Raw genomic sequence first — 25,724 nt, 5'->3', positions numbered from 1 at the left:
GTGTGTTCATCTTTTATTCTAAGACAACCACATGTCTTTACAAATTTAGATCCAACTAACAATACTGGCTTCAGTTCATAGATTTGCCAGTTTAGTGTCAACTTAGGCAACAATAGCTTTCAGTCTTAGCCAAAAATAAAATGCCAAGTCTCTAAGAAAGAGAAAGACTTCTTCCTCAGTTTCAATTAATGCTTTTGTTTGAAGACATAAAAAAGATGGTATCGGGAAAACCACTTGTGTGAAATTAACAGCATCTTCTTCCTCCTGTCCCCTCATATTCTCTCTTCTTTTGAAAAGAAAAATTTACCACTTTAAAAACCTCATCTCTCTAGTACTGAATAAATTATATTCTCCAAGTATCTTCTGTCTCCTACTCTAAGGTAAGCTATTTAAATGCCTACCATCGATCTCACACTTACTTCACAGACACTGCCATTTTCCTGACTGAGTTTTAGATTTCCACAGCCTCATTCAAATCAGCTCTCTCTCAATGAAGTATTTCCCTGCAGCCTATTTCACCCACACTCCTTCCTCAAAGGACTCACACAAGTTTTTTTAAGGCACTTCAAACATTATTTGGGTGCCTAACTTTCATTGCTCACTCTCTGACACTGAATGTCATGAGAGCAGCCAGAAATCCACCTGTAATCAGCTGTGATAACCCTTGGACTCAAAAGAAAGTGAAGGAGAGGGTGAAGAAATCAGAAGGCAGTATTTCTCCTGACTGTTAGAAGCTACTGTCTGAAATTACTAATTAGCACGAGCAGAATTTGTTCTTGCAACTAATTCTGATAAAGAACAAACAGGACGAAAGTTGCTGTTTCCTTTCACATTCTCTCAAGAACTGAAGCGGGGTGGGAGAACTTGTCATTAAAGTCCATGCCAGCTCTCTTCTAATATTCCCCATTCTTTTGCAAATTAAGTTCAAGACACAAATAAAACTAGGACTGCCAAAATCAGGGTCTTCCATAAATACTTTAATTCTGAGAGGGATTTCTGTGCTGAGAAGAAGTTGGAAGTTAGATGCTTCACCTGCTTAGACATTCTGCAAAACATCACTAGGCTTCCAACTGAAATAAAAGGCTTTTAGAAATTTCACCCTAAATTGCAAAGAAGAAAGACTTGCAACATTAGTAAGGAACCTATTAGCCCTCTTGACATCTTCAGAGAAATAAGGACTTCAAGTAGTTGCCAGAAACATTTTACCTTTTACAACCTCTTTAGAGAAAACCAACAACTAAAAAGCCTGTGAAATATAAATGCAGTGTATCTTACACCTGCTTATGCTTGCAGCTTTGTAGGATTCAAATCAGCAGGTCTCAAAGTGAATGTAAAGCAGGTGAAGGTTCCAAGTGGAAGCAGGAGCTTCTAATGGCTGCAGTGCTCCAACCTGACTCAGGACATCACTGCACACCCAGGAACCAGAGAACTGAGGGGCCCTGAATCGGATCAGACCGTTACGGTGCCTACACAGGTCCTGCCCCAAACAGAGCAGAGAATGATCAGTCTGCACAACCAAGATGCACTTACTGTAAATGTGTGGGTTTTAACCAATTTCTATTGCACAAGCATTTAATAGATCCATTGGAGTATGCACGGATAATTAAGGAAAAAAAGATTTTATTTTAACCAATTTCTATTGCACAAGCATTTAATAGATCCATTGGAGAATGCACAGATAATTAAGGAAAAAAAAGGGGAGATTTTATTTGGTGCTAATTCACCACATGCAAGATCCAGCTGTTTATGGTAGACCTACCACCAAGCAGACACTTCTCTCCACAGTTCATCAGAAAGCCTCTCACTGGTAAAAGTGGTTAATCCACAAGATTTTTGTTGCTGAAGCTAAGACTCCAAATGGGGGGTTTAGGTTACTAATGACAAAAAACTTACATTCTTAAACTAGTGAATACTGTAAGGGTTTGTCCATTTACAGAAAACCACTCTAGAAGTGGTTGCTGGCAGAAATATTTGACCAGAATAGAAGAAGCTGTTACCAGGCAGGGCGAAGATGCACCAAGCAAAGCAGCAGCAAACAACAGGCTAGGAAAAATTCCTGTTATCTGGCAGCATGGAACAGCCAAAGTAAGCAACAAGTTCCTTAGTGCCTGCCAAGCAAAAGCCTTGTGCTAAAATACCCTCTGTGCCCTGGCCAACTTTCAGCATCTGACCCCAGGCTGGAAACAGAACTTGGCCTTACACCTCACTGTGATGCCTCATGCCACCACATGACAAAAGAAATGACTCCTTTAATAACCAGGTTTGATGTTTTGTATTATTCCTCCCCCAGAAGCCACCAAAACTTCCAGACAGCATTAGAGCCTTATGGTGCTAGTTCCTCTGCAGAGAAAGCACTGCTGTGAGTTTCTGACAATTTACAGAAAACCAAATAGAAAATCTCTAAGGGAATAAAAAAGAGTGAACTAAAGAAGTGCAAAGCTGCTCCATGGGCATACAAACCTAGACTTGGTTAATATATTATCAGTAACAACCCCAGATCTCATCAACAGACTGTTCTGGGATCATATACACTTAAATTAAGACTGTGCATAACATTGCATTTATAAAGGGAAAAGAATACTGCATAGCAAGTGGTACATAAAAAGTGATTTCAGTTTTAATGTGAACCTTTGAGAAGATAATAAAATTCAAGACAGATCATTTTACAAATCATCTTTACAGTTCCCAGACTGTGGCTCTACTTGACCCTTCTCTAACAGAATTCAGTAGAAGCACTTCCCTCTGGCTGTGAACAACAGGAAAAGCTACTGAAGGAACACATAACATGAAAAGATCTAGCTCTCAAAAGAATTGTAGCATCTGCTTTTGCTCCTGGTCTCAGCTCTTTCAAAAAAACACAGGAAAAAGGCATAATTCAGGTCAGTTTTATAATTGCTCACATGGCTGCAAACTGTAGTGAATGAAATACTGAGATGTGGGTCACTGCTGTGGTACTAAGCAGGAAAGTAAGAACATAGCACCACAGCTACAGGTGCAAGGACACTATTGCCTCTCTTGAAAATATTAACTCCAAAACTGTCAGAGTAAAATTTTAGGGAAGGTTGGTCTCTATAAACTACAAAACCAGTTTCTGGTTTGCCCACATCTTTAAAGCCACTTGGTACTGTAAAGGGGCTTTCTCTAGATGCAAGAATAACAAGCATGCATTAAACTTTGGCAATTAGGTGCCAATAGCTTCTACTAAAAATTATTAGTATGAACATTGGCAATAGCCATCAGCTATACATCTATAAAATGGACATAAGCTTAAGGAGCAATACTCTGAGACATGGAAAACATTTTGCATCTCATGATGCTACACAGTGGATGCTTACACAAAGAATTCACTAGAGAACTGCAAGCACCTGTAGTTTCACATGTATTTTCCAACCTCTCTGTCAGGAAAATAATTTTTCATTAAATAAGAAAACTATGAAGTGTTTTCCCAAAGCAGCAGCAGAAACCACATGCTTTCTCACGGCTGGACATACACTTCCTTTTTTCCCCTAAAGAACAATAGAGCCCTGTCCCCTTTATGTCCTGCCCTGCACACACCCAAGTGACTGCCCTCAGGGATCTCAGGCCTCAATACTGCACCACAATTACAGTACAAAGTAACACAACAGAGATTGTTTGCTAGTACCTACATCCTCTAGCACCAGCCTTTCTGGCCACAGCAACACACTACACTGGCATTGGCTCACACCTAACTTATTTGCAGACTTTACTGCCCCAAGCCTGGCACAAAGTCAGGAACAGAGAAGACCTTTTCACACAAAGATAACCTTTCAGACAGACAGAATACCTCTTTTTCAGATGCCCTTCTCTTTCTAATAACAGATTCAGACTTAACAAGACAGTCTCGCTACACTTTGCTTTATAAAGCAAATTTCTTATTTTTTGCTTCTTCACTCTCATAAACATTCACTATAGTAGGTGGATCTGCCTTTAGGAAGTGAATATATAGAAGAGATCAACTGACAAACCTCAAAAGTTTCACAGATATCTGGAAGTGTATAAGAGCCCCATCCAGAGAACAAACTCTGAGTCTCACTTAGAAGCCACTACAATCTTTTCAGAGACCTGACTCAGTGCTGGAGCACAGGGCTGATAGCAATGGATCTCATGGCTCTGAAGCATCCATGCTAGATACTGGAGTTAACTCATGTCTTGTCAATAGCTTGTCATTTATAATTGGGTTTTGAATGACATTTGCATTGTCTCCTCAAAATTCTTGGATCAGATGATTTGGGGGGACAAATACAACTTGTCTAAGAAAGAAAAAAAGATACTTTTCCAAGTTATTTTATGCAGTTGCTCAGTCAACCCTTCTTTATGCCATATAAAATAAGGCATAGGTTTAAAAAAACTCCCATCAGGACAGAGCTGGGCTATTCACTTCAAGAGAGCTACTCATTTCCAGGGATGAACTTCCATCAACAGACAATCAACATACATTACATTATCTGGCAATACTGTTTTCCCAACTAAATTCCCACCAAGGTGATGTTCTGCAAGTCCCCACAAAGCAGCAACAAACTCCATTTCCCATTCCAGATTCAAATCTATACTGCAAGTTGACACCTGTATCTTCTAAGAAAATTAAGTCTTCTATGGTAATAAACAGGAAAAACTCAATGACTTGCAAACACAGATGCAGTTTGAGAACTTCAGGACATCTGCACTCAGCAGTGCAGCTGTTACTACTGACCCACATACAGTATTACAGTGTTCACTGCCATTAATGGAGAATATTTCATTTGTTAAAGGCAAACTTTAACTTCTACACACTTAATTCCTCTTCAGATCAAACTTTATTGCCACCTTTTGTACTTTATACTCCACAAGCCATTCTTGCAGATCACTCTCCTCCAGTCCAATTAAAATTCTGCTTTCAACTCCCTCTGTAAAGCTTGCTGTGTTCCTGTCTTCCCCCCAAGTCGTGTCAGCAGCTAGGATGACCACAGATGGAGCACATTTGGCAGCTGAAATGACCCAGATGCTGAATCTGGAGCCATCTTCCCAGCTGCAGTAGCTGGGCTCCCATCCGACTCTCAGCTGCTGCCTGTCAAGCTGCCCCCGAGCTGTGCCAAGTGTACATCTCAAAGCTTTGACCAAAGTGGGGCAAGAGCTCTAAATCTGTGAGGCCTGCTGACAGAAAGGATAACAAAGACTAAAGGTTTTAAAAGTAGGCAGGGAGGGAAATCAAACAGCCTTCCCTCCTTTCTCTGCTATCCCTTTTTTCCCCCACAGAGGTTTTAAAAGTAGGCAGGGAGGGAAACCAAACAGCCTTCCCTCCTTCTATCCCTTTTTTCCCCCCTAATCTCTTTTCCATGATTAATAAGAATTTGGGGGGGGCTGACTGGTGAGAGCAGGTCTGACATACCACATCCTAGTCTGAGGTACTAGCCAGTAGGAGTTTTGTGGCTTAACCCTAGCCAGCAGCTCATGTGTCAGTTGGGGTCAACTGTCCCAGCTGTGCCTTCTCCCAACTTCCCATGCACCCCCAGACCTCTTGCCAGCATGGCAGTATGAAAAGCAGAAAAGCCCTTGGCTCTGTGTAAGCTCTGCTCAGCAATAACAAAAAAAAAAACATATTATCAACCCTGTGTTCAGCACAAATCCAGAACACAGACTCATACTAGCCACTGTGAATAAAGTTAACCCAACCCAGCCCAAACCAGCCCAAGGAGATTCCCCTGTCAACATTACATGCAGTGGGAGGTGACTCGTGTACCTCTGCATCAAGTTGCAGGCACAGCAAGGGCTGGGGAATAATTTTTACTGAGGAAAAGGTGGTGACAATTCCTTTGTTTCATTACCTATTCTTTAAGCCCCCCAGAAATCCTTAAACCGTCAAAGCTGTAGAAATTCTTGTACAAATCAGGAGGAACCACTGAATATCCTACTTCTCACTAATTTCTTCACAACCTCGTGCCTTAAAAGAGACATTCTCCATGTCTCCCCACTGAGGACCAAAAGAAAAGGCTCACCTTGAGTCAATAGCTTCAGTCATTCATTACCACTACATGTCCTGATCTAGATTTAAGAGGAAGTATTTGAAGTTTTCATGCTTTACCTCATCTCTGCTCATCCTGGCACAGCATTCCACATGCTGATAAAATAAACCATCCCCACCCACCAGTAAAGTACCTCCACATGGCCTATTTGCTACTGAGAAAAAGAAGTCTCTTCTCAAATAGCAAGTCAAACTTACAAATGCCTCTTTCAGGTTCCTTGTATTACACATACACATACTGTACCTGTTAGATCTCCTGAAAGGAAAACACTGTTTTAGAGAAAGTCTGTTTTTCTAAAATATCACATTTAATAGTGAAAAATATTTTGCACATTTCACATTAAATAGCCTATGCCTTGCTATAAACCTACGCATTTCCAAACTGAAGATGATCTTCCAAATAAAGGAAGCAGCAGCAAGTTAATTCTGCCTGAATGTTTTTGTAAAAAACAAATAGCATTTTTTAATACACAAGAGTAATGCATGTTCCCATTTTTAATTACTACTGAAAACAGTAGTACTGAAGATAACTTCACCCTGCAGCACTTAAAAGTCACTAAACTGAGCTACAAGCATTAAGCAACTTGGAGTTCCTTCAGATGCAACAAGTGGACTGTAGTTTACTAAAACCAAGTCAGCTTAACATTATATTAGTAGAGGAAAGTGACTGTCTACAGTATCATTTCTTTCCTTTAACCCTTTTCTTTCCAGACAAGTGTCTCAAAATCAGATGGTCTGTAATTAGGAGCCAGGATTCAATAAAACAATAATTTTTATTCTCTACTCAGAGATTTCTTGTGTGATGATGTGCAAGGAAACTGTGTCAAGCCTCAGTTTCTTTATGTGCAATCTGAATTAGATGATGGAGGAAGAGGCAACAGTATTAAGTAATTATTCATAATTTCTTAAATTAAGAAAAATATGTATAAGCACTCAGTACACAAAAGTAAAGGAATACTACTACTCAGGTGAACTGGAACACCAACCCTCATGTCCACTTGGTCTGCAATATCTGGAGAAAAGGCAGGATTTGCAGCACTCCCATCATGAACAAATCCAGGCTCTGGTAAGCCCCAAGGAAATAAAGTTGCAAAGCAGAAGATGCCTCACACAGCCAGACACATCTATTCGTTTACACAGCACAGACCCCCTAAAGTACACAACTACAGTAGTAGTGTATTATGTAAAAATGACACTTTAAATGAAGCCAATTCACAGGACTCTAGAAAACACACAGAAGCTTTCATCAGCTTCCTAGCTTAGTTAGTATAACCTAATTTATGTATTAGGCCCTTTAGAATAGAAATTACCTAGAAATCTTCATTATGTTTCTACATCACCTAGCAAAAGTAGGTCCTCAACCAGTAATTGAAAATGTTAGAAAATCCCAGCACAAATCCTGAGTTGAAATGCTGTATTGGGAGCCTGCTGTCCAGCTGACAGCCTGTCACTGTGGGATTTTATTTATTTACTTCTTTATTTTTGAAATATGACCTTCACAAAAATTATTGTCCAAGGCACTGTAATTTACACCTACAGATTAGCACTGCACTTAGGAAAAACCCTAACAAAGCAACTTCCTTTCTGCCGCTGCATTGGCCAGAGTGAAAAGAGACTGCCACCCAGTGGAATCCACCCAAGTAAGCCATGACATTCAATAGAGAATTGCTGCAAATTTTATTTTTAAGAAAGTGAGGTTATTTTCAGGATTTTCCCCATCAATATGATAACGTTTCAAATACAGAAATTCAGTTGTCATTCTGTACCGCACCTGAGAAAAATCAGCATTTTCATGAAGGCACTGTACATAAAAAGCTTTTCAGAATTAGAAGAAAAAAAATAATCTACCAAATCAAGCTTTGACCAGAGAAACAGTTAACTAGTGCAATCACTCAGTTCAGAGGTGGGTTATGTTCTAAACACAGCATGTGCCATTCTTGGGAAGGTTTAAACAGAATTCACCTCTAATATGGCAATTCTGAAGAGCATACACAGATTGTTAAACACCTCTTGAGGTCTGGAGTTCATTTGTATTTGTAAAATCCTTCTCCAGTCTTCTTACCCAGCTTCTTTTCTTCTACCAGTTTATCCAGGAGTGGGCTGGGTGCAAAAAGAGGATTGTTGGGCTCTAATGAATGCCATCCTGGAAAGAAAAAGAAATGGATGAATGTGTAACAGTTCTGTTTATATACAAAATAATAGAGATATGCATCTCCTTAGAAAAATATTCAGAAGCCAGAAAACTGGAAGAGGTCTAGAACTTTTTCTAGACTCTCTGAGACCCTTCAATACAGCTTCATAAAGCACAGATCAGTATTGATGATTACTAGCAAATCTAACAATTAGTCTTCAGGCAAAGTATGTTCTGAACACTTTATAATCTCCAGCACTGAGGACTTGCAATACTTTAAAAAAATTAAGGAGAACTTTTGAAACATAGTTAAGCACATGGAAATAACATACTGCCTATGCTGAAAATAAATTTAAGTGCGAAGATATTCCAAATTGAATTTCTACCTGTGAAAGACATGGTCAGAACAATAGAACACTACTCCACAGTACTGACTAAAAGCAAATCAGGTTTCACTGAAAATGCCATTTTCAAAGTGACATTCTGCTGCAGAGAATATTTAAGCTGCTCATTCAAAAGAGCATAAAGAACTTCAGGCATTGGAATAGGAATTTAAGTGCGAAGATATTCCAAATTGAATTTCTACCTGTGAAAGACATGGTCAGAACAATAGAACACTACTCCACAGTACTGACTAAAAGCAAATCAGGTTTCACTGAAAATGCCATTTTCAAAGTGACATTCTGCTGCAGAGAATATTTAAGCTGCTCATTCAAAAGAGCATAAAGAACTTCAGGCATTGGAATAGGATGCCCAGGGAGGTGGCAGAATCACCATCCCTGGGGTTGTCTAAGAGGCATTCTGGTGCTGTGCTGGGTGATGTGGTTTAGGGTTTAGGGGTTACAGGGGTAGTGCTGGGTTGACAGTTGGACTTGATTTCTTCCAGCTTTGATGATTCTATGATCCATCAACAAGCATCACCAATTATGTATTTTTTTGTTACTGTAGTGACATTCATTCACTTATTAACTGAAGTGAAAGGGAGATGGTTTACTTACATCTTTTGAGGTATTTATTGGGTTTCACATTAATTAAGAATGAAAACATTGCTGGCAGAAAAAGGATCGGGAATCTCAACATTTGTTTCTTTTCATCAGAATTTCTTACCTCCAGTACATATCTCTCTTCCCACTGACTCCCTTTTTAAGTCTATAAATTACCATTATTATTATTATTATTTCCCAATGAAACTTGATGAAGTCAGCAAAACCATCACTGTTCTGTCCCCATCTCAAAGGGTACAGACCTGCAGTACAAATCCTGTATTCACACAGCATTCTGTGCTGAATTCTCACTCCTTTCTCCTCAACACTTAAAAGACTCTGCTGTAAACATTCAGTTTAAATAATTAAGAGTCACATTTGCATTAGAACATCTACAAGTTAGCAAAATAAGGGAGAAAACAGAACAAAATAAGCATGCAGTACCATCTATAATGTATTTACTGGTATCCAACCCAACATAGTCCAGCAGTTCAAATGGACCCATGGGATAGCCAGCCCCAAGCTTCATAGCAACATCAATATCTTCCTTTGATGCATCTCCTAGAGAAAAGATTGATAGTTTGATGAACAGAGAAGATTCCGCATCTACTTGGTACCACTTATAAATAATTAACAGGGTGTTATTTCACCCTGGTGCAGCTCTTCACAGAAATCTCTGCATGCTTCAGAAGCACAAAAACTGGAGTCAGCATACACATGCTGGAGTAAAAAGCAGGATTTCTCACAAAATAATAATAATAAAAAAAAGCCCTGCGGGCCTTCTTTCCAGCTTCCTCCTGCATTTCAGTATAGATCACTGTGCTACTGATGGAGCCACAGCTGCTGTGCTGAACCTACCACAAAGACTAAAGGATGAACTGGTCACTACGAAGAATCAAGAGCTTCTTTTAGAAGCAGCAGAACAGCATAAGAAAACAACTCAATTTCAGCTTTGTGAGATCAGCAGCTTTTGAATGATGCACGGGATAGAGCTACCCTTACTCTGTGGCTGATAGAAGACAAGTGATATGCAGCTGATGGATAGGACAGGCATGGAGAAGGGAGCAGGAGCAGCTGAGAAACCTGCTCAGTTACAGCACCTTTCACTAAAGGGTATCTATCAGCATCAGAGATGGCAGATAGGAGTGACCTGCAAAGACTGAGCAGGTGCAGTTAAATCTGTGAATTCCAAAATTATTTTTTAAAAAATAATATGAATATTTTTTCTAAAAATATTATTTTTAAAAAAAATAATCTAAATTATCAGAAATTTCTTACTTCTACTTCAGTCTGTGCCTACAAAAATACAAATCTTGTGTTGCCACATTGTCACAGTTAATATTCACCTTTCTTTTGCTGGGAATATATATGTTACACTGTCATCAAAGCAGATGCACCTCTACTGCTTTACTTCTAATTCATATTTTGATAAAGGCAGTGCACTTCTTTGCAGATCCTATAAGAAGGATGAGGTTATACAAACCCCAAAGGTACTTGTTAAGTAACCTCCACACTTGATGTGCACAGACATTCAGGGTGTCCAAAATCTTGGCAGGCAGAGCCTTATGCAACTTATATGCCTAAGATCAGAGAAGCTTAGAAACAAAATTACAAAATCTCTTGTAAAGGCAACTTCAGTGGAAGTTCTGTATCAAGTAATAATTTTTAGATATTGCCTTTTACTTTTTAAAGCTGACAAAGTTTTGTTTAAACCACATTTTATTTCCAAGAAACTGGGAAAACTAGCCTTACTTAATTCTAACAGAATTTCAGTTCCCCAGATTCAAACACACCTAAATCCTGAGCTCATTTGAAGTTGATACAGGTATACACACTTGTTCTACAAACAGATTTGTCCCACTTTGTTTGTCAAACCTGGGACTTGGCTGCCTGACAATATACAGTTTCATTACAATACAATTACAATCAAAAATAGCCAAAGGGCAAACAAGGGTTGGACCCCTAGTGCACAGTAGCCTCTCCTAGTATAAAGCAGATTTCCATAGAAACTTGACTGCTTTTTTGTTTTTCCACTAAGAATAGGGCAGTACAGGCCACCACACATCAATATTTATAACATGCCCCCTGTTTAAACCACTGTTAACATACTAAAGGTATTTTGCCAATGCAAAAGTGCACATTTAACAGAATGAGATTTTGTATAAATCAAAACTCAAGGACTGGCCTAATACAGTGGCATTTCAGTGCTTGGAGTTGTCAGGAAAGAGAGACAGTTTCATTCTAATGTGGATGACAATCAGGCTCAAGTGTCTACTCTAAGAATTAACAAAAAGGATACAGTAAAAATGCAACCTGATTCAATGGAAAATAGGAATTAAAAGACAGCCATCAGGCTTCTCAAAACATCAACCAGCTTTTAAAATAGATTTCATTAGAGTTAAAAATTCACAAATGAACTTAAACAAGTTTGGAAATACCATACTGTGGAAAAACAGGGTAGAGATTAAATCAAAATACTGTACTGCTTAGGCAGAAAACAGTATATTTAACACACAGACTCAGTGACACTTTTCTTTTGAATTTAATTAAAAGTCCTGTTGTCTCCTGAAATATGCACAATGATACATGTCACTTAACGAAGGCACCTTTTTAAACACACTGAAACACCCATACACTTTATTTACAGCTGTGCCTTTTTCTAAGAGAATAATGCCCCCTCACTTCCATGCCTTTGCCTTTCAAGTCACTAAATTTGCTCTTTTCTCCCTTTGAGATGTAATTAGGTACATCTATTGATGGATAAACAAGTAGTGTTGTTCTTGGGGTTTTTTTTCTGGAGATCAAACCATTTCTTCCATGTGCTTTAAAAGAGATTTTTAATATTTAAAGCATATTTGGTGGAATCCTGAAAATGGATTGCTTTCATCTGTAAAAAAGCAGGGATTTCAAAAACAAAATGTTTCAAATTACATTCTTAGAAGCACAGAGCTATGAGTAGAGCACTTGAAATAAAAGCAATTATACTCTGTAATTTCCTCTTTATCCACTACATTCATTATTGGCTTGTTTTCTTTTCAAAACAAGTATCAATGCTTTGAAAAATTTAGTGGTTCTTTGGGGATTCATGACTATTTCTACCTACCCTCAGTATCAATCTAAAAAAGACCAGCAGTGAGATGGGAATTCCTAAAGAACCTATGTGTAAAAAAGGGCATAGAAGAGGAACATAATAGCTGAGGCCACTTTTATGCTAGTGCTGTAGTGTGACACTATTATACTACTTACCTCTCCTGAAAATTGGTGGTTTATTTCACAAGCCTCATATAAATGAACTCAGGAGAACTTTGCTAATGGTCCCATTGAGGGATTTTCAATCACTTTTATCAGTGTCTCTTGGGACAAAGGGAGGGATGTTCCTGAATAGTTGGTAGAGGATATTTTTGCAATGGCACTACACTCACCTTGTCACCTACAAGCCAGAAACATTTTCTACCACCAGGAATTTCCCACACAAGTAACTAGAACCTGACATTTTAATGTGCAGGCAAGGTCATTCCATCTACACCTATTGGCTCATATTTGATATTCACTAGTCACTTCCAGCCTTTAAGGTCTGAAAATTCTGAGGGAATCCCAAGGCTTTTCTGAAGCAACAGAACATTTAGTAGTGTTACATGTCAACATTCCCTCACATCAATATCCCAACAAATACCTCTCTCAAAAAGTCGAACAGCTTCCATCATATAAGGCACCAGGAGACGGTTTACAATGAACCCTGGAGTATCCTATCAAAAATAAAAAAGAGATTCTAAGTAAACATCCTTTACCAGTACTATGCTCAAACACTACGTGACAAATAAAACAAGTGGATAACGAAACTTATTTTATCATCAACTTATGATACTCTCTGAACTGTCTTTTTCATCTGATTTTTCTGCTCTGTACTAAAACATAAAAGATGAATTTTGCAAACAAGGAATGGCACATAAAGATTCATCATGACCAAGAACAATAAGACTACTACAAGCCCAACTCAATTAATCTTAAAACAATTTAATGTGGCCAGTTAGCATATGTCTTTTCTTTATCAAAATCCTGATGATACCATTTCCTGAAGGACAGGAGAAGAGCAGTTCTTCCCAAACCTGAAGGACAGGAGAAGAGCAGTTCTTTCCCATTTGGGATTTTTGTGTGTGTGTTCACTGTCAGAAACACTCTTGACTAAACAGTCTACTTCTCCCCTGCAGCTCACTGGTAAACCATATTTTTGAATGTTAGGATCATTTCAATAGTAAACACCAACACTATCACTGAAAAGACATTTCAATAGTAAACACCAACACTATCACGGAAAAGACAAGATATACACTGTCAGAAAATAACAACTGGATGCAGAACTTCTTTTACACAAGTTTTAATTAAAATCAACAAGTGCAAGAAGAAGAGCTCTATAAATACAGTTTTATTTGGTACACTACTACTGTTTGAGATGTTTATTGTTCATTCCATTTTATCTCAATATTTAATCCAGAGAATTCCAAACATTGTTCCTTCTACAAACAAGAATTAAATAAAAGAAAAGAGAAAGGTTCAGACATGGAGACTACATTACCCTCTATCCAAGCTAATTTATAACAACAATTCATCATATATTCTACATATTACATACTGAAAAACTGTGACAGAAACAGGAAAAAACATCAACTAAGGCCACAAAACAATTTAGTAGTACAGCCAGAATTTTGAGTCCAGCATCCAGATGCTGAATTACTGGTAACTACTGGAATGCAGGCCCTTCTTTTTATGATCAAATGTCTCCTGGGGGCTATGGCTTGCATAAAGCTACCCAGACCACAACTTAATGGATTGGGAAAAAGTGTGCTTAGGAGGTAGGGTGCTCCTCTAGAGAAAAAAACAACAAAGCTGTGAAGCAATGAAGATTAATATGTGTCTAGTTACTGCAGGAAAGAAAAGCTTGCAATGAGCACACCATGGAGGATTCATCCAACTGTCTCACAGTACAAGAGGTAGCAGCCTTGTCTCTGGCATGGCTAAAGATGAGTTCCTGCTTAAGCTCTGCAGTCTAGGCTTTTGCAAGACTCAAAAAACAGACCCCAAAACCCTTTTGAGTTTTGCTGCTCCAGACAAGGTGTCTAAAGTCACTCTACTTTGAAGAATTTGTGGTAAATGTGGGTGCTTTCTTTGTCAAACTGCTTTTAATAAGGAAGATAAACTGGAAAAGAAGCAGCTGGAAAGTCTGAAAGTGCTCTTACATTGACTAAAACCCACCACCTTAAAATAAATACTCTACAAGAACAGATGCTCTGAACGCTATACAGTCAAAATGTACTCACCTTACAACTGACAGGGCTCTTTCCTACTGCTTTACTGAAATCCAGAAGTGATTCAAAAGTCTTTTGGCTGGTCATTGGAGTCTTGATGACCTAGACAGAGGGAAGGTAGGAAGAGCATAAGCACATATATAAGTAGAATCTCTCTCATTGCCCCATTACAGAAATGATCAAATTGTAATCCAGAACACTCTCTCTCTCATTGCCCCATTACAGAAATGAACAAATTGTAATCCAGAAAATCACAACACTTTTGCAAAAAAAACGATTTCAATGGATAGAAATGTAACTGACACAGAAATCTATTTTAAAGATAGATACAGCATTTTGCACATTTTGAAATTATGTGTTTTTTAAGACACTTTCCCACTCAGCTGCTATGGATGGATGGTAAAAGGAGACATCCTTTGGAATCACACTTAAGAGATTATTGTGTAACAAAACAACTTTAAAAGCTACATAGTCTCTCTTGTCTTGGGAAACACATAAACATCATTCAAGAGAACAGATATTTGGAATCACACTTAAGAGATTATTGTGTAACAAAACAACTTTAAAAGCTACATAGTCTCTCTTGTCTTGGGAAATACATAAACATCCTTCAAGAGAACAGATATAGTTCCTGATATAACAGGTTCTAACATTCACTCTGGGCCCTATGTAAACACATCAGACATTTAATACTAACGAAAATTTAAAATCTATCTTTCCAATTTGTGGCAGCCCTCTAAGATTTTCAGTAGTATATTTCCACATTGATTTTGTTCACAACTGAGTCTTCTGTCACATGTAGTATTTTCTGTACTTCACTGGAGTTGGGATGCATTAAATCATTTATAAGAGCCCCAATCTGTACTTCACTGGAGTTGGGATGCATTGAATCATTTATAAGAGTCCCAACCACCATCAACACTCCCTGTCCTCCTAACCTCCACCCCAAAAAAAAAAACCAAAAAAGACAGACTTGCAGAAGTTGTGATACTTACATTGAAACTGAACTCCAAGTGCAGTAACCTAAAACTAATATACATAAGTAGGCAAGGCTGACCAACTTGTTCATATCACTAAGTCATAGAATCATTAAGCTTGGAAAAGACCCCCAAGATAAATAAAACCTTTGACCAAACACCACCATGTCAACTAAACTGTAGCACTAGGTGCCACGTCCAGTCGTTTCTTGAAAGCTCCCGGGGAAGCATGGTGGTTACATCACCACCTCCCTGGACAGCTCATTCCAATGCTAAACCACACCTTAGGAAAAAAATTCTTTCTGATGTCTAAGCTGAACATCCCCTGGTACATCTTGAGGCTGCTTCCTCTTGTCCTGTCACTAGTTTCCTGAGAGAAGAGGCTGAACCCCACCCTGCAAAAACCTCTGCTCAGCTGGTTGTAGGGAGTTGGTGGTTACATCACCACCTCCCTGGACAGCTCATTCCAATGCTAAACCACACCTTAGGAAAAAAATTCTTTCTGATGTCTAAGCTGAACATCCCCTGGTACATCTTGAGGCTGCTTCCTCTTGTCCTGTCACTAGTTTCCTGAGAGAAGAGGCTGAACCCCACCCTGCAAAAACCTCTGCTCAGCTGGTTGTAGGGAGTTGGAAGGTTTCCCCTGGGCCTCCTTTTCTCCAAACACTAGCTTCCCTCAGCCACTCCTCACATGACTTACTCTCTAGACCCTTCTCAGAACATGCTCCAGCACCTCAATGTCCTTCCTGTAGTATGGTCACTGAACACAGGATTCAAGGTGCAGCCTCACCAGTACCGAGTACAGGTGGATGATCACTGCCCTGGTCCTGATGGCCACACTATTCCTGACACAAGCCAGGATGCTACTGGCCTTCTTGGCCACCTGGGCACATTGCTGGCTCACGTTCAGCTGCTGGTGACCAGCACTTCAGGTCCTTTTCCACTGGACCACTGTCCACACCCTCTTTCCAAAGCCTGTAGCAATGCACGGAGGTGTTGTCACTGAAGTGAAGGATCTGGCACTTTGCCTTATTCAGCCTCACACCATTGCCCTCAGCCCATCAATCCAGCCTGTCCAGATCCCCCTGCAGAGCCTTCCTACTCTCCCAGCAGACAACACCTCCCACCCAATTTAGTGTTGTCTGTGAATTTACTGAGGGTGCACTCAAGCCCCTAATCCAGATTATTGATAAAAATAATAAGCAGGACTAGCCCCAGTACTGATCCCTGGGGAATCCCACTAGTGATGGGCCACCAGCTGGATTCAAATCCATTCACCACCACTCTCTGGGCCCAGGCAGCCAGCCAGATTTTAACCCAGTGAAGAATATGTCCATCCAAGCCATAGGCTGACAGCTTCTCCAGGAGAATGCTGTGGGAGACAGTACCAAAGGCTTTACTGAAGTCCAGGTAGACTACACCCACAGCCTTTCCCTGTCACACAGAGATTTCCCCCAACCTATTGACTGACATAAGGCCAACACAAAAAAAGAACACCAGTTAGGACTGAGAAAAAGGCTTGTTTCACAGCAGTAAAAATAGTGCTCTTCTACTTGGGTATTAGATATAAATATCTGAGACAGTTGAGCAAGTCTGCAACAGTTTCAAGTATGAGTTTTTAATATATACTTCAGAACTCTGAAAAATTAGCACTAGCCTTTTGGATTATTAGAGAAAGAAATCCCCTCAAAGCTATGTGCTTCTGAGCTGGAGATCAACAACCTAAAAAAGAGCAGATAAGACTCAGAGGCACCACAGGTTTGTGACCCATGAAGGACAACTTCCATGAGAGATGACTGGCAATTTCAGTAATACCTTTCATAGTTTTGGTGATTCTCTTGAGTTTCCCCTGATTATTTCAAACTGAAACATCTGTTTTACATAGAAAATGTTGTTCTGCAGTGTTTGTCAGTGCCAATCCTGATTTACAGAAGTAGATCTGAAACAAAATCAAAGCTTTGAAAATCATATTGATTTACTAATATTGGCACCTTTCTACAACAAACCACTAAAAGTACAGCTTCTCTGCTTTGAAGTTCTTCAGATCATCAACTGCAGTGACTCTGGGGCAGGACATTCAAAAGTCACATGAAAAAAACCCCGAAATTATAAAGATTGAGCAGAGCAGTCAGACAGGGATTGCTTGGTTTTGTTTTTTATAAACAATGATAGGTATCTTTTGTATTTTTCTGATCTCACAGATGCTTGATTTAGGTTTCTAAAGAGTATGATTTATTTTAGGCTTAAGACATAGAACATTTCATGCACAGAAATAAATAACTGCCAACCAGTCCTTCTTAGCACAGAAGACAATAAAATCTGTGTTGCCCTAAGGAATTATGTTAAATAGCTTTGCTATCTCTGACAACACCTATAAAATTCCTCCCTTTCCTTCTTACACGTCTCCAGAACATTTAGTCACAATATATAGGATGCAATATTAAACTAAAAAAAATAATAATCAACCTTGATACAGAAGTTAGTGAGAGAGAATTTGCATGTGTCAGAGCCCTCATCAGACAAACTGTAAACTGAGTGAAATTTGCTCATTTCAGCCAAAAGGTTCAAACATTTCAAAAGGAGGAGGAAGACAAGGATACATTCAAAGACACAGAGCAAGCAACTGCATAATACATCTTTTACAGGGAAACAAGCAAAAAATACAATAATGTGAATCTCAGGCATTCAAATGGCAGGCACAACATATTTGAACTGCTTGTCACCAAAGCAACACTAGAATTAATGACTCATGGGACAGAGGAAAATGATTTACAGCACTTAAGGGTACAAAGTACATGAAACTTTGGGGGAAGAGTAGCCAAAATGCAAAGTTTATTTTCACTTAGTCAAGAGTTTGTAAGTTCTAGCTGATCAAGGTCAGCCATACTAGGGAAAGGTAAGAAAAAATTAAAGACTGGACACCTGCTATTTTTTCTGCAGTGTGATCCTTACTTTGGAGACTCAGATAAACTCTTATACTGGGTCATTCCTTATTCTGCTCTGTGTTGCAGTATCATTAGAAATTGCATGATGTAGCCAAAGAGAGTATGTTTAGAAAAGACACCTGAAGAGTTATGTAAAAACTTCTTTTTACACTTCCTCAAATGCTGGAAAATCCTGTAATATTCCAGACAAAACATCTGAAACATTGAAACAAACATGACTCACTTAGTTTGAAAAGTCACAAAGCAATAAAATTTCATCTCATGTCATTTTCTGTCAATTTCTACACCAGTAGAATAGTTCTTATTCATCAGCTTGCCTGCATGGCTGAAATGATTGCCATAAACTGCACCTCTGTTGGCAGTTCAGGGGAGAACTCTGGAGCCTGAAGGAATTACCTCTGCCCCTCAACAGAGACTGCACCACTCTCATATCACTAGAGGTACCCAATTCCATACCAAAAGAGCTGTAAGCTGTGATCTACTCTTCCATCTAACTGAAACATCAGTGATGACAAGTGCATTGCTGGGCTGCAGGTGCTATTATGATGGAACATGACCAAAACTACCACTCTAAGGAGTGGTCATAACACACTTACCTCCACAAGCTTCATCAGAGGCACAGGATTGAAGAAATGGAGACCACCAAATCGGTCCTGCCTGGTGGTTGAGTTAGCCAACTTTGTGATTTGCAAGGATGAAGTGTTGCTTGCAAATATCGTATGCCTGGAAATAAGAAATATATGGATTGCATGAATGACAGTAGGAGATAAGTGCACTAAACATAGACATCTATTGGCTAACCAGCCAAAGAATTCTCAGAAATATCCCTGCAGTTTATCACTGTCCTACTGCAATGATGAAATAACCACTGCAAGGACTATGTGAGTTTCTGACTCTCAAGGAAATACACGGAGTACTAATTTATTATTAAGTGATGGAAAATAGATTCTGCAAGCAGAAACCTTTTTTAATTCCTCAAATCTATTCCAGGTAATTCCTTCAGCAATCATGGAAACCTAAGGGTATTTATTGGGTTTTGTTAATCATTTACTCATCTGTTGAACCCAAAAGTTTGCCATGTTGAAAATGTGCTTCAGAGTGCTGGAAATTTGAGCAAGGAAAATTTGGAATCTAGGTTTTCTTTATGCTGATCAGTGGTAGATGTGATGACCAAACCTGCCACCAGAGCAAAGATCTGATGGAAAACAAAGAGAAAAGATAAAAAGTGCCATGCATGGGACACTGCAAAGGATACACAAAATCCCAAGTATTTTAAGACATATATGAAGTCCTTTTCCAGACATAAACCAGATTTACTAACTGCAATTTTATCTTAGAGAAATACAAGGGAAATATCAATGCAGATTAACATTTGATGAGTTAAAAAATGTTAACTGCAACTTGTAATAATTTGAGTTTTGGTGGGGTTTTTTTCCCCCAGAAATATATCAGAACCTCAACAGCCCTGCTGTAGTGATGTCACACCAAAAACTTACAGAAATGGCTTTTTCTTCAAACCACAAAAATCAGAAACTGAATTAGGGATGAAACCCTAACTTCCATTCTGGGCTGCATTCTAACGACATTTCAAAAAGATATCCTGGGGACATCCTATAGTGGCCTTAAAAGAAAACATTTGGGGACAAAAATACCCACATTGTTTTCCCTTTTTTATTATTTTTGTTATAGAGAAGGAAATAAAAACCCCTGAAAATTCCTGTTTATTCTTCTTACAAATATTTTTATGATATTTCCCCAGCATAAAGTGGGCCTTATATTGTTCTGAGGTAGGGGACTAAAATGAGTACTCTACATGTCATAGTTTTGACCTTGCAAGGTCAATGCATACAAAAGTCACTTATCCTTATTGAAAATTTGCCACTGTATATAAAAATTCCAATAGTCATATAAAAACTAAGCACATTGATTTGTGAAATGCAATCATTGTTAAGTTTATATCTGGGTTCACTTAAATAAGAGATTTTACCTCAGTATCACTTCTGTGAGTGACTACTGGAACCTCATACAACATAAAGCCTTGGAGAAGTATCACTTCTGTGAGTGACTACTGGAGCCTCACACAACATAAAGCCTTGGAGAAAAAAACACATTAAATTTACTCTATGTGCAAGGGGATTTTATTTATACCTTCTGCACTGACCAGCCAATTGATTTAAATTGAGTTTAAAACAGAATTTTAATGCCTCTGTGACTTAGAATTACATAATCCATGCTTCAAGTGATAGCAGAGCTGGAAGGTTTTGGAAAGCAACAGTACTAGTGAAGCCATAGCAGTGCTTTTCCAGACACCAGATTGCTTTCTCTTGGTGCCATCTAGTGGGTCAGGGGAAGACATAAAAACCAGAGCCAAACACAAGACAAACAGATGATTTCAATAAATCTGACTCTTACAGTCCTGACACAGCAAACACTGATCAATGCTTCTTTTGCAACAGTTTTATAACACGTTGATTCTAACACCATGGACAGCTGAACACCACTGGCCAGCTCAGAGCTGAGTTTCCAAGTCTAAAGATAAATCCTAAACCAAGAAATGTCTTGGTCTTCATCCCAGAAGTAAACAGAAAGCAAGTACACAAGAGTTCTTCAAGTGGATACCCAAAAATTCTTTTGCCACATTCCCCATTTGGGAAAGTGCTGCAGTGTTTAAATGCCTAAAGGCCACAACAACCGTGAGGATATTCTACAAAAACCCTTGCATGATCTCTTCAAAACAGAAATGCAAGACTGACTCAATTCAAGGAAAGGAAAACAGAACTGAAGAGTGAGTAGCAATGCTTAATCCTGCTCTGAAGATGATAGTCATGTAACACAGTAACCAATACCACACTAGGAGAGTGAGTATAACACTGAGAGGAACAGAACACACACAAGGAATTTTGCAAAGCTCTAAGAACACAAACCAGTATGATCTCAGATTGATGGCACCCAAGGAACAGTATTCACCATTTCACCTGGAGGGTTACCCAAATGAGGAATACCCTGAGTTCCCAGTGTGCTCTGGGGTTGTCAAACTCTCCTGGCTCATTATGTTTGCTCTGAAAACTTACAAGAAATTCACTCTCCACTCCCAAATACAACTTCTCTCAATAAAGAAAAGCTTTTCCACTCCCCTCTATTTATAGATTCATTTTCAGAGGAATTATAGTTCTTTTATTAAAAAAAGGAAGAGGAATTAAGTTAATTGTGCTTTGGTTTGTGGGCTTGTTTTTATTTTGGTTTTGTGCTGTCCCTAGATGTAGCTTCATTGGAGAGGCTGTCATAGTGAAAAAATGGGAGATGAACATGTAGCTGTTGCAGCTGAGGAAATGCATAAGATAGACAAGAGAGTACAAAAGAAGAAAAATTTTAAAATGCAGAGTCACACAGCTTATGTTCCACAGGCAGAATTCATCATCTTGTCTGAACAAGTGCAATACAGAGCCCCTTACATTTCAATCCTCTACCAGTTACCCCCACAGTAAGTCCTGAGACCTGAATTAAGACAAGTCCTCCCTCCTCAGGAGTCTGGGCTTTCGTGGGCTCTGCCTGTAACACACACTTCACAGGGCTAGCCATGTCCAGGGCCCCACAGAGGCAAAGCCTCTTTAAACAAATCCTGTCTTTGTTACCAATTAACCACAAACCCATCACCCCCACGAAGCTGACAGGAGAGTCAGTCCATATCATAGATTTATAAACTCTGCACTGTGCAATATTAGTGCAGGCTGTGTGATGCTGCACTCACAGGGAGAGCTTTCCATTCCACTGCAGTGGATAAATTCTATACTCCTCACATAGCTACAAATTATGCTTTGTATCCAATAGCTAATATTTTAAACACTTGGCTACAAACTTTCTCAGACTGTCTCTCACTTCATCTAGGCTTTCTACACTGCAACCTGTATTCTTTTTTATTCACTTTTCTTTATCCTACATGTAATCTTTATGTCTATCATAATTTTCAAATAAATATCCTCTTAAAAACAAAGGCTTCTTATCTAGGCATTTTTTCCAACCCTGCAAAATCCTACCTTTCACCCCAGGAAGGAGCACATCTGAACAACTCCCAGTATCTTTTCACACTCTGTAATGTAAAATTCCATGTTTTGGGGCAGCTATGCTGACAAACGGCTCAGCCTTATGAAAAATAACCTCGGGTGTTCCAAATATACATATTTTAAATTGAGGCTCCAAGTCCCCGTGCCCACATTTCCTTGATGACTGGTTCTAGACAGCTTGCCATTTAGTACACACTAATTTGCTCATTAAAGACTCAGGCAACCAGTGGTCTGTTTTCACAGAATAGGCACAATCTAATCATAACAAGGTATTTTCATAAATGCCAAAGGCAGCTACTTACTTTTCTGTGTCAGCCTAAGGGTAATGGCAAGTTACCCTGTGCTCAGTACATGGCTCCGAGTTTTCAGAAGTACCAGGTGATTTTGATTAGTGACCACATGAGAAAGCCTGAAAATCTCCCCAGTCAACTAATGATAACATCTTTTCTCCCTTGTCATTATATTCAAGCCACAGCTTGCCTAGCTGACAGGCCTAGCTAGATAGTCTAGAATACCACTTAGCCAATACCCCCAGATTGAGCCATACTAGTTAAAACCTCAACCTGCAAGCAGTCAAGGTCTTGTGATCCTGAGTCATCAATTGCAAGGCTCAAATTTCTGAGACTGCATGTTCAGCTTAACAGCATTTTTGGCTTTGGATACAATTCAACAGTAACTTCCAACAGTTATCAAATATAGTCCAAAGACAGTTCCAAGGACTCTAAGTAACTGAATGAGTGCATACTAAAACATTACTTACACTCTTACACCACACACAATAACCAGCAATCAGCTGTTTCCAAACTCTTGTAATACAAAGTACACTTAGTTCACTTGAGTCACTGGTGAGCTGACAGAGATTTACACCTAGGAGGCTCAGACTTCTTAAAATTATTTCAATGCCAGCCGTGCTGAAAACAAATACTTTATCACCCCAATTCCCTATTTAAATACGGGAACATGTCGTTAGCCATAACCCATGTGTACAGGATCAAGTTTATTCTACTGTTGTGCACTTGCAATTGGATTTAGATTTGAACCTGCCAAAGTAGATAGACAAACTTTGTGATTAAACATACCTGGAACCACAACAAATGAAGCAATGTAACAAGCAACTAAACCTGGCAAACACACCTGAGAGTGTTTGTAACATATGCACCTGGCACAACAACTATTGCATACCACACAACAGTCTGGAGTTAGTTTAAGAGGGAAACAGTCCTAGTTTTAAGTAAAGCAACTAAGAAATAGAGAACTAACAGTAAGAATAAAAACAAAAGACACAATGGTCTAAGTTTCAAAATGTAACAGGAAAAATACACATACTCTGGAGCAAACTTATCCAGCCTCTTGAAGAGTTCATTTTTAACTTCCAGGTTCTCCACAATGGCTTCTATCACCAGATCTGTGCTGTGGACCACTGATACTGCGTCTGTGCTTGTTGTGAGGTTCTTTAAGGCCTTCTCAACGAACTCAGTACCAGCCTGAAACATTTCCAAGAAGTTGTAATGTCTATTTACAATGATTCAATTTATTTTTACATGCAAATCCTCTTATGTGCTTGAAAGTGGTTTTGAGCCCCCAAAATTTCTGAGTCTGACACATTTACAAATCAGTGAGAAAGTTCTAAGTGTGTACAGATACAATGCATTCCACTGACAAAATTCTCCTAGTCAAACTAATCTGCTTTGAAGCAAATAGGAGACCTTTGAATTAATTCCTTTAAGAAGACCATTTGCTGCAGTCCAACCATCAGCATAAGAGTCTGAGTGATCAACTGGTTGATCAATCAGTAGCTAAGACAACCTGGACTTGCTTTTCATAAAGAGGAACTTTTCCAGTGTCAGATCTCTGCAATGTTTTCATTCAGGGATTACCTGGTTTCAATCTTATGAACAGTGCCAGTTCTTGAATACTTCAGGAAATGAGATGGCCACACTCCCTATAGTTTCAGTGCAAATGTGGGGGAAAATTTATGTTTTCTGACTAGTAAATCTGCCAATTGATGACATAGTTTGTGAGGACAGAAATCAAACAGAACTGCAAGACTTTACCAATGGAGAGGTAATACAAGTAAATAATGCAAGTAAAAATAAACCCTGCATGCTAGAATGTAATACAAATGTGATACAAAATGACATTTGACATTTGTATGACATAGAATGTCATACAAAAAGCACAGATATGATGTGGACAGTTTGCTTTTGGATTAAAAGACTCCCCCTAATGATGCATGTATGCTCTGGTTATTCTGGCACTTCTGTACTCATGCAAACAAGCCCTTTTCATTTCCTTTGTCTGCTGCATCATTTCTGCTGGCAAACATCAGTACTGGCATACATTATATACATTAATGCATACCAAAAGAAGAAATAAATCTGATGTGGAGTTTAGAGAAATAAGCATAGCAACAAGCAACCCCTAGGATACAAATTTAGATGCATCAGCTGCTCCACAATGGCTTGCTGTATATAAGTCTTACACAGTAATGCAAATGCAAAGTATCTTATACATCCAATTCATTCTACTTGCACTCTCATTTCCTTTGCAGTAATCCTGTGCCCAAGTCTTGGTGGGGGAGGCTCCTTACTAAGGTATTAAGACAATTTAGTTACCATTTGCTTTCGAACAAAATTGGTGCATTCCCACATGAGCACTCAAAGATAGCTTGATATTAAGTTAGGATGAATAATTAGACCCCATTTCTCATTTAGCATCTGTTTTGAAAGCTCACCAAGCTGGTTTAAATATTTATCTCAAGGCTGAAGTCTATTAAGGAAAGTAACCTCCCTAAATTTTAAAAAAAAGAAAATGCAAGTTCTTCAACACACTGGAAAAACTTTTCTTTTTAAGCCAGTATATTACCAAGCCCTATAATGCACAACTGTAAGCAATATCAGAGCTTCAATATGGTAGGTTTTATGCTCCTAAGTTTTCCTAGAGGAATAAAGAAGAAGATGTCAACCTCAGGCTTATCTGCAAACTTCTTCTTTGTAACTCTCTTCAAACTCTCTTCAATTCCTTTTGTAGACTTTTTAAGGACTTCATCTGACTGGTCTACTAACACCACAGTGTGACCACTGGCTGCTGCAACCTGAAAGTTAAAAAAAAGAAAAAAAAGGTTCAACGTCAATGTCATAATACAACCAATCACACTGATTTGTTTTGGGGCAGACAAGACACCAGGCAATGAATTGGGAAAAAGAGAGCTAAAGAACACTGAATCAAAGGCATTTTACTGGCAGAATCATAAAACCTGCACACAGCTGGGGTGGAATGGAAGGGATAAAGGTCTCGAACTTCAG

At 38.9% G+C, this 25,724-nt stretch overlaps 1 protein-coding gene across 1 annotated transcript; it reads right to left on the bottom strand.

Annotated features, from left to right (window-relative positions):
• Positions 1-7,685: 7,685 nt before the first annotated feature.
• HADH (hydroxyacyl-CoA dehydrogenase) lies at positions 7,686-25,513 on the bottom strand (the record flags this gene model as incomplete). Its single annotated transcript, XM_009081091.1, has 7 exons — positions 7,686-8,162; positions 9,578-9,694; positions 12,807-12,879; positions 14,449-14,538; positions 18,955-19,081; positions 23,746-23,903; positions 25,385-25,513. Coding segments are annotated over 7 exons (813 nt in total), but the record flags the coding sequence as incomplete, so codon positions are not given.
• Between the last annotated feature and the right edge of the window lie 211 nt (positions 25,514-25,724).

The sequence above is a fragment of the Acanthisitta chloris genome, unplaced genomic scaffold, assembly GCF_000695815.1.
Source record: "Acanthisitta chloris isolate BGI_N310 unplaced genomic scaffold, ASM69581v1 scaffold6878, whole genome shotgun sequence".
In the NCBI taxonomy this organism is placed as follows: Eukaryota; Metazoa; Chordata; class Aves; order Passeriformes; family Acanthisittidae; genus Acanthisitta; species Acanthisitta chloris.
The sequence above is the reverse complement of the archived record's forward strand: the minus strand, read 5'-3'. Positions and strand labels throughout refer to the sequence as shown.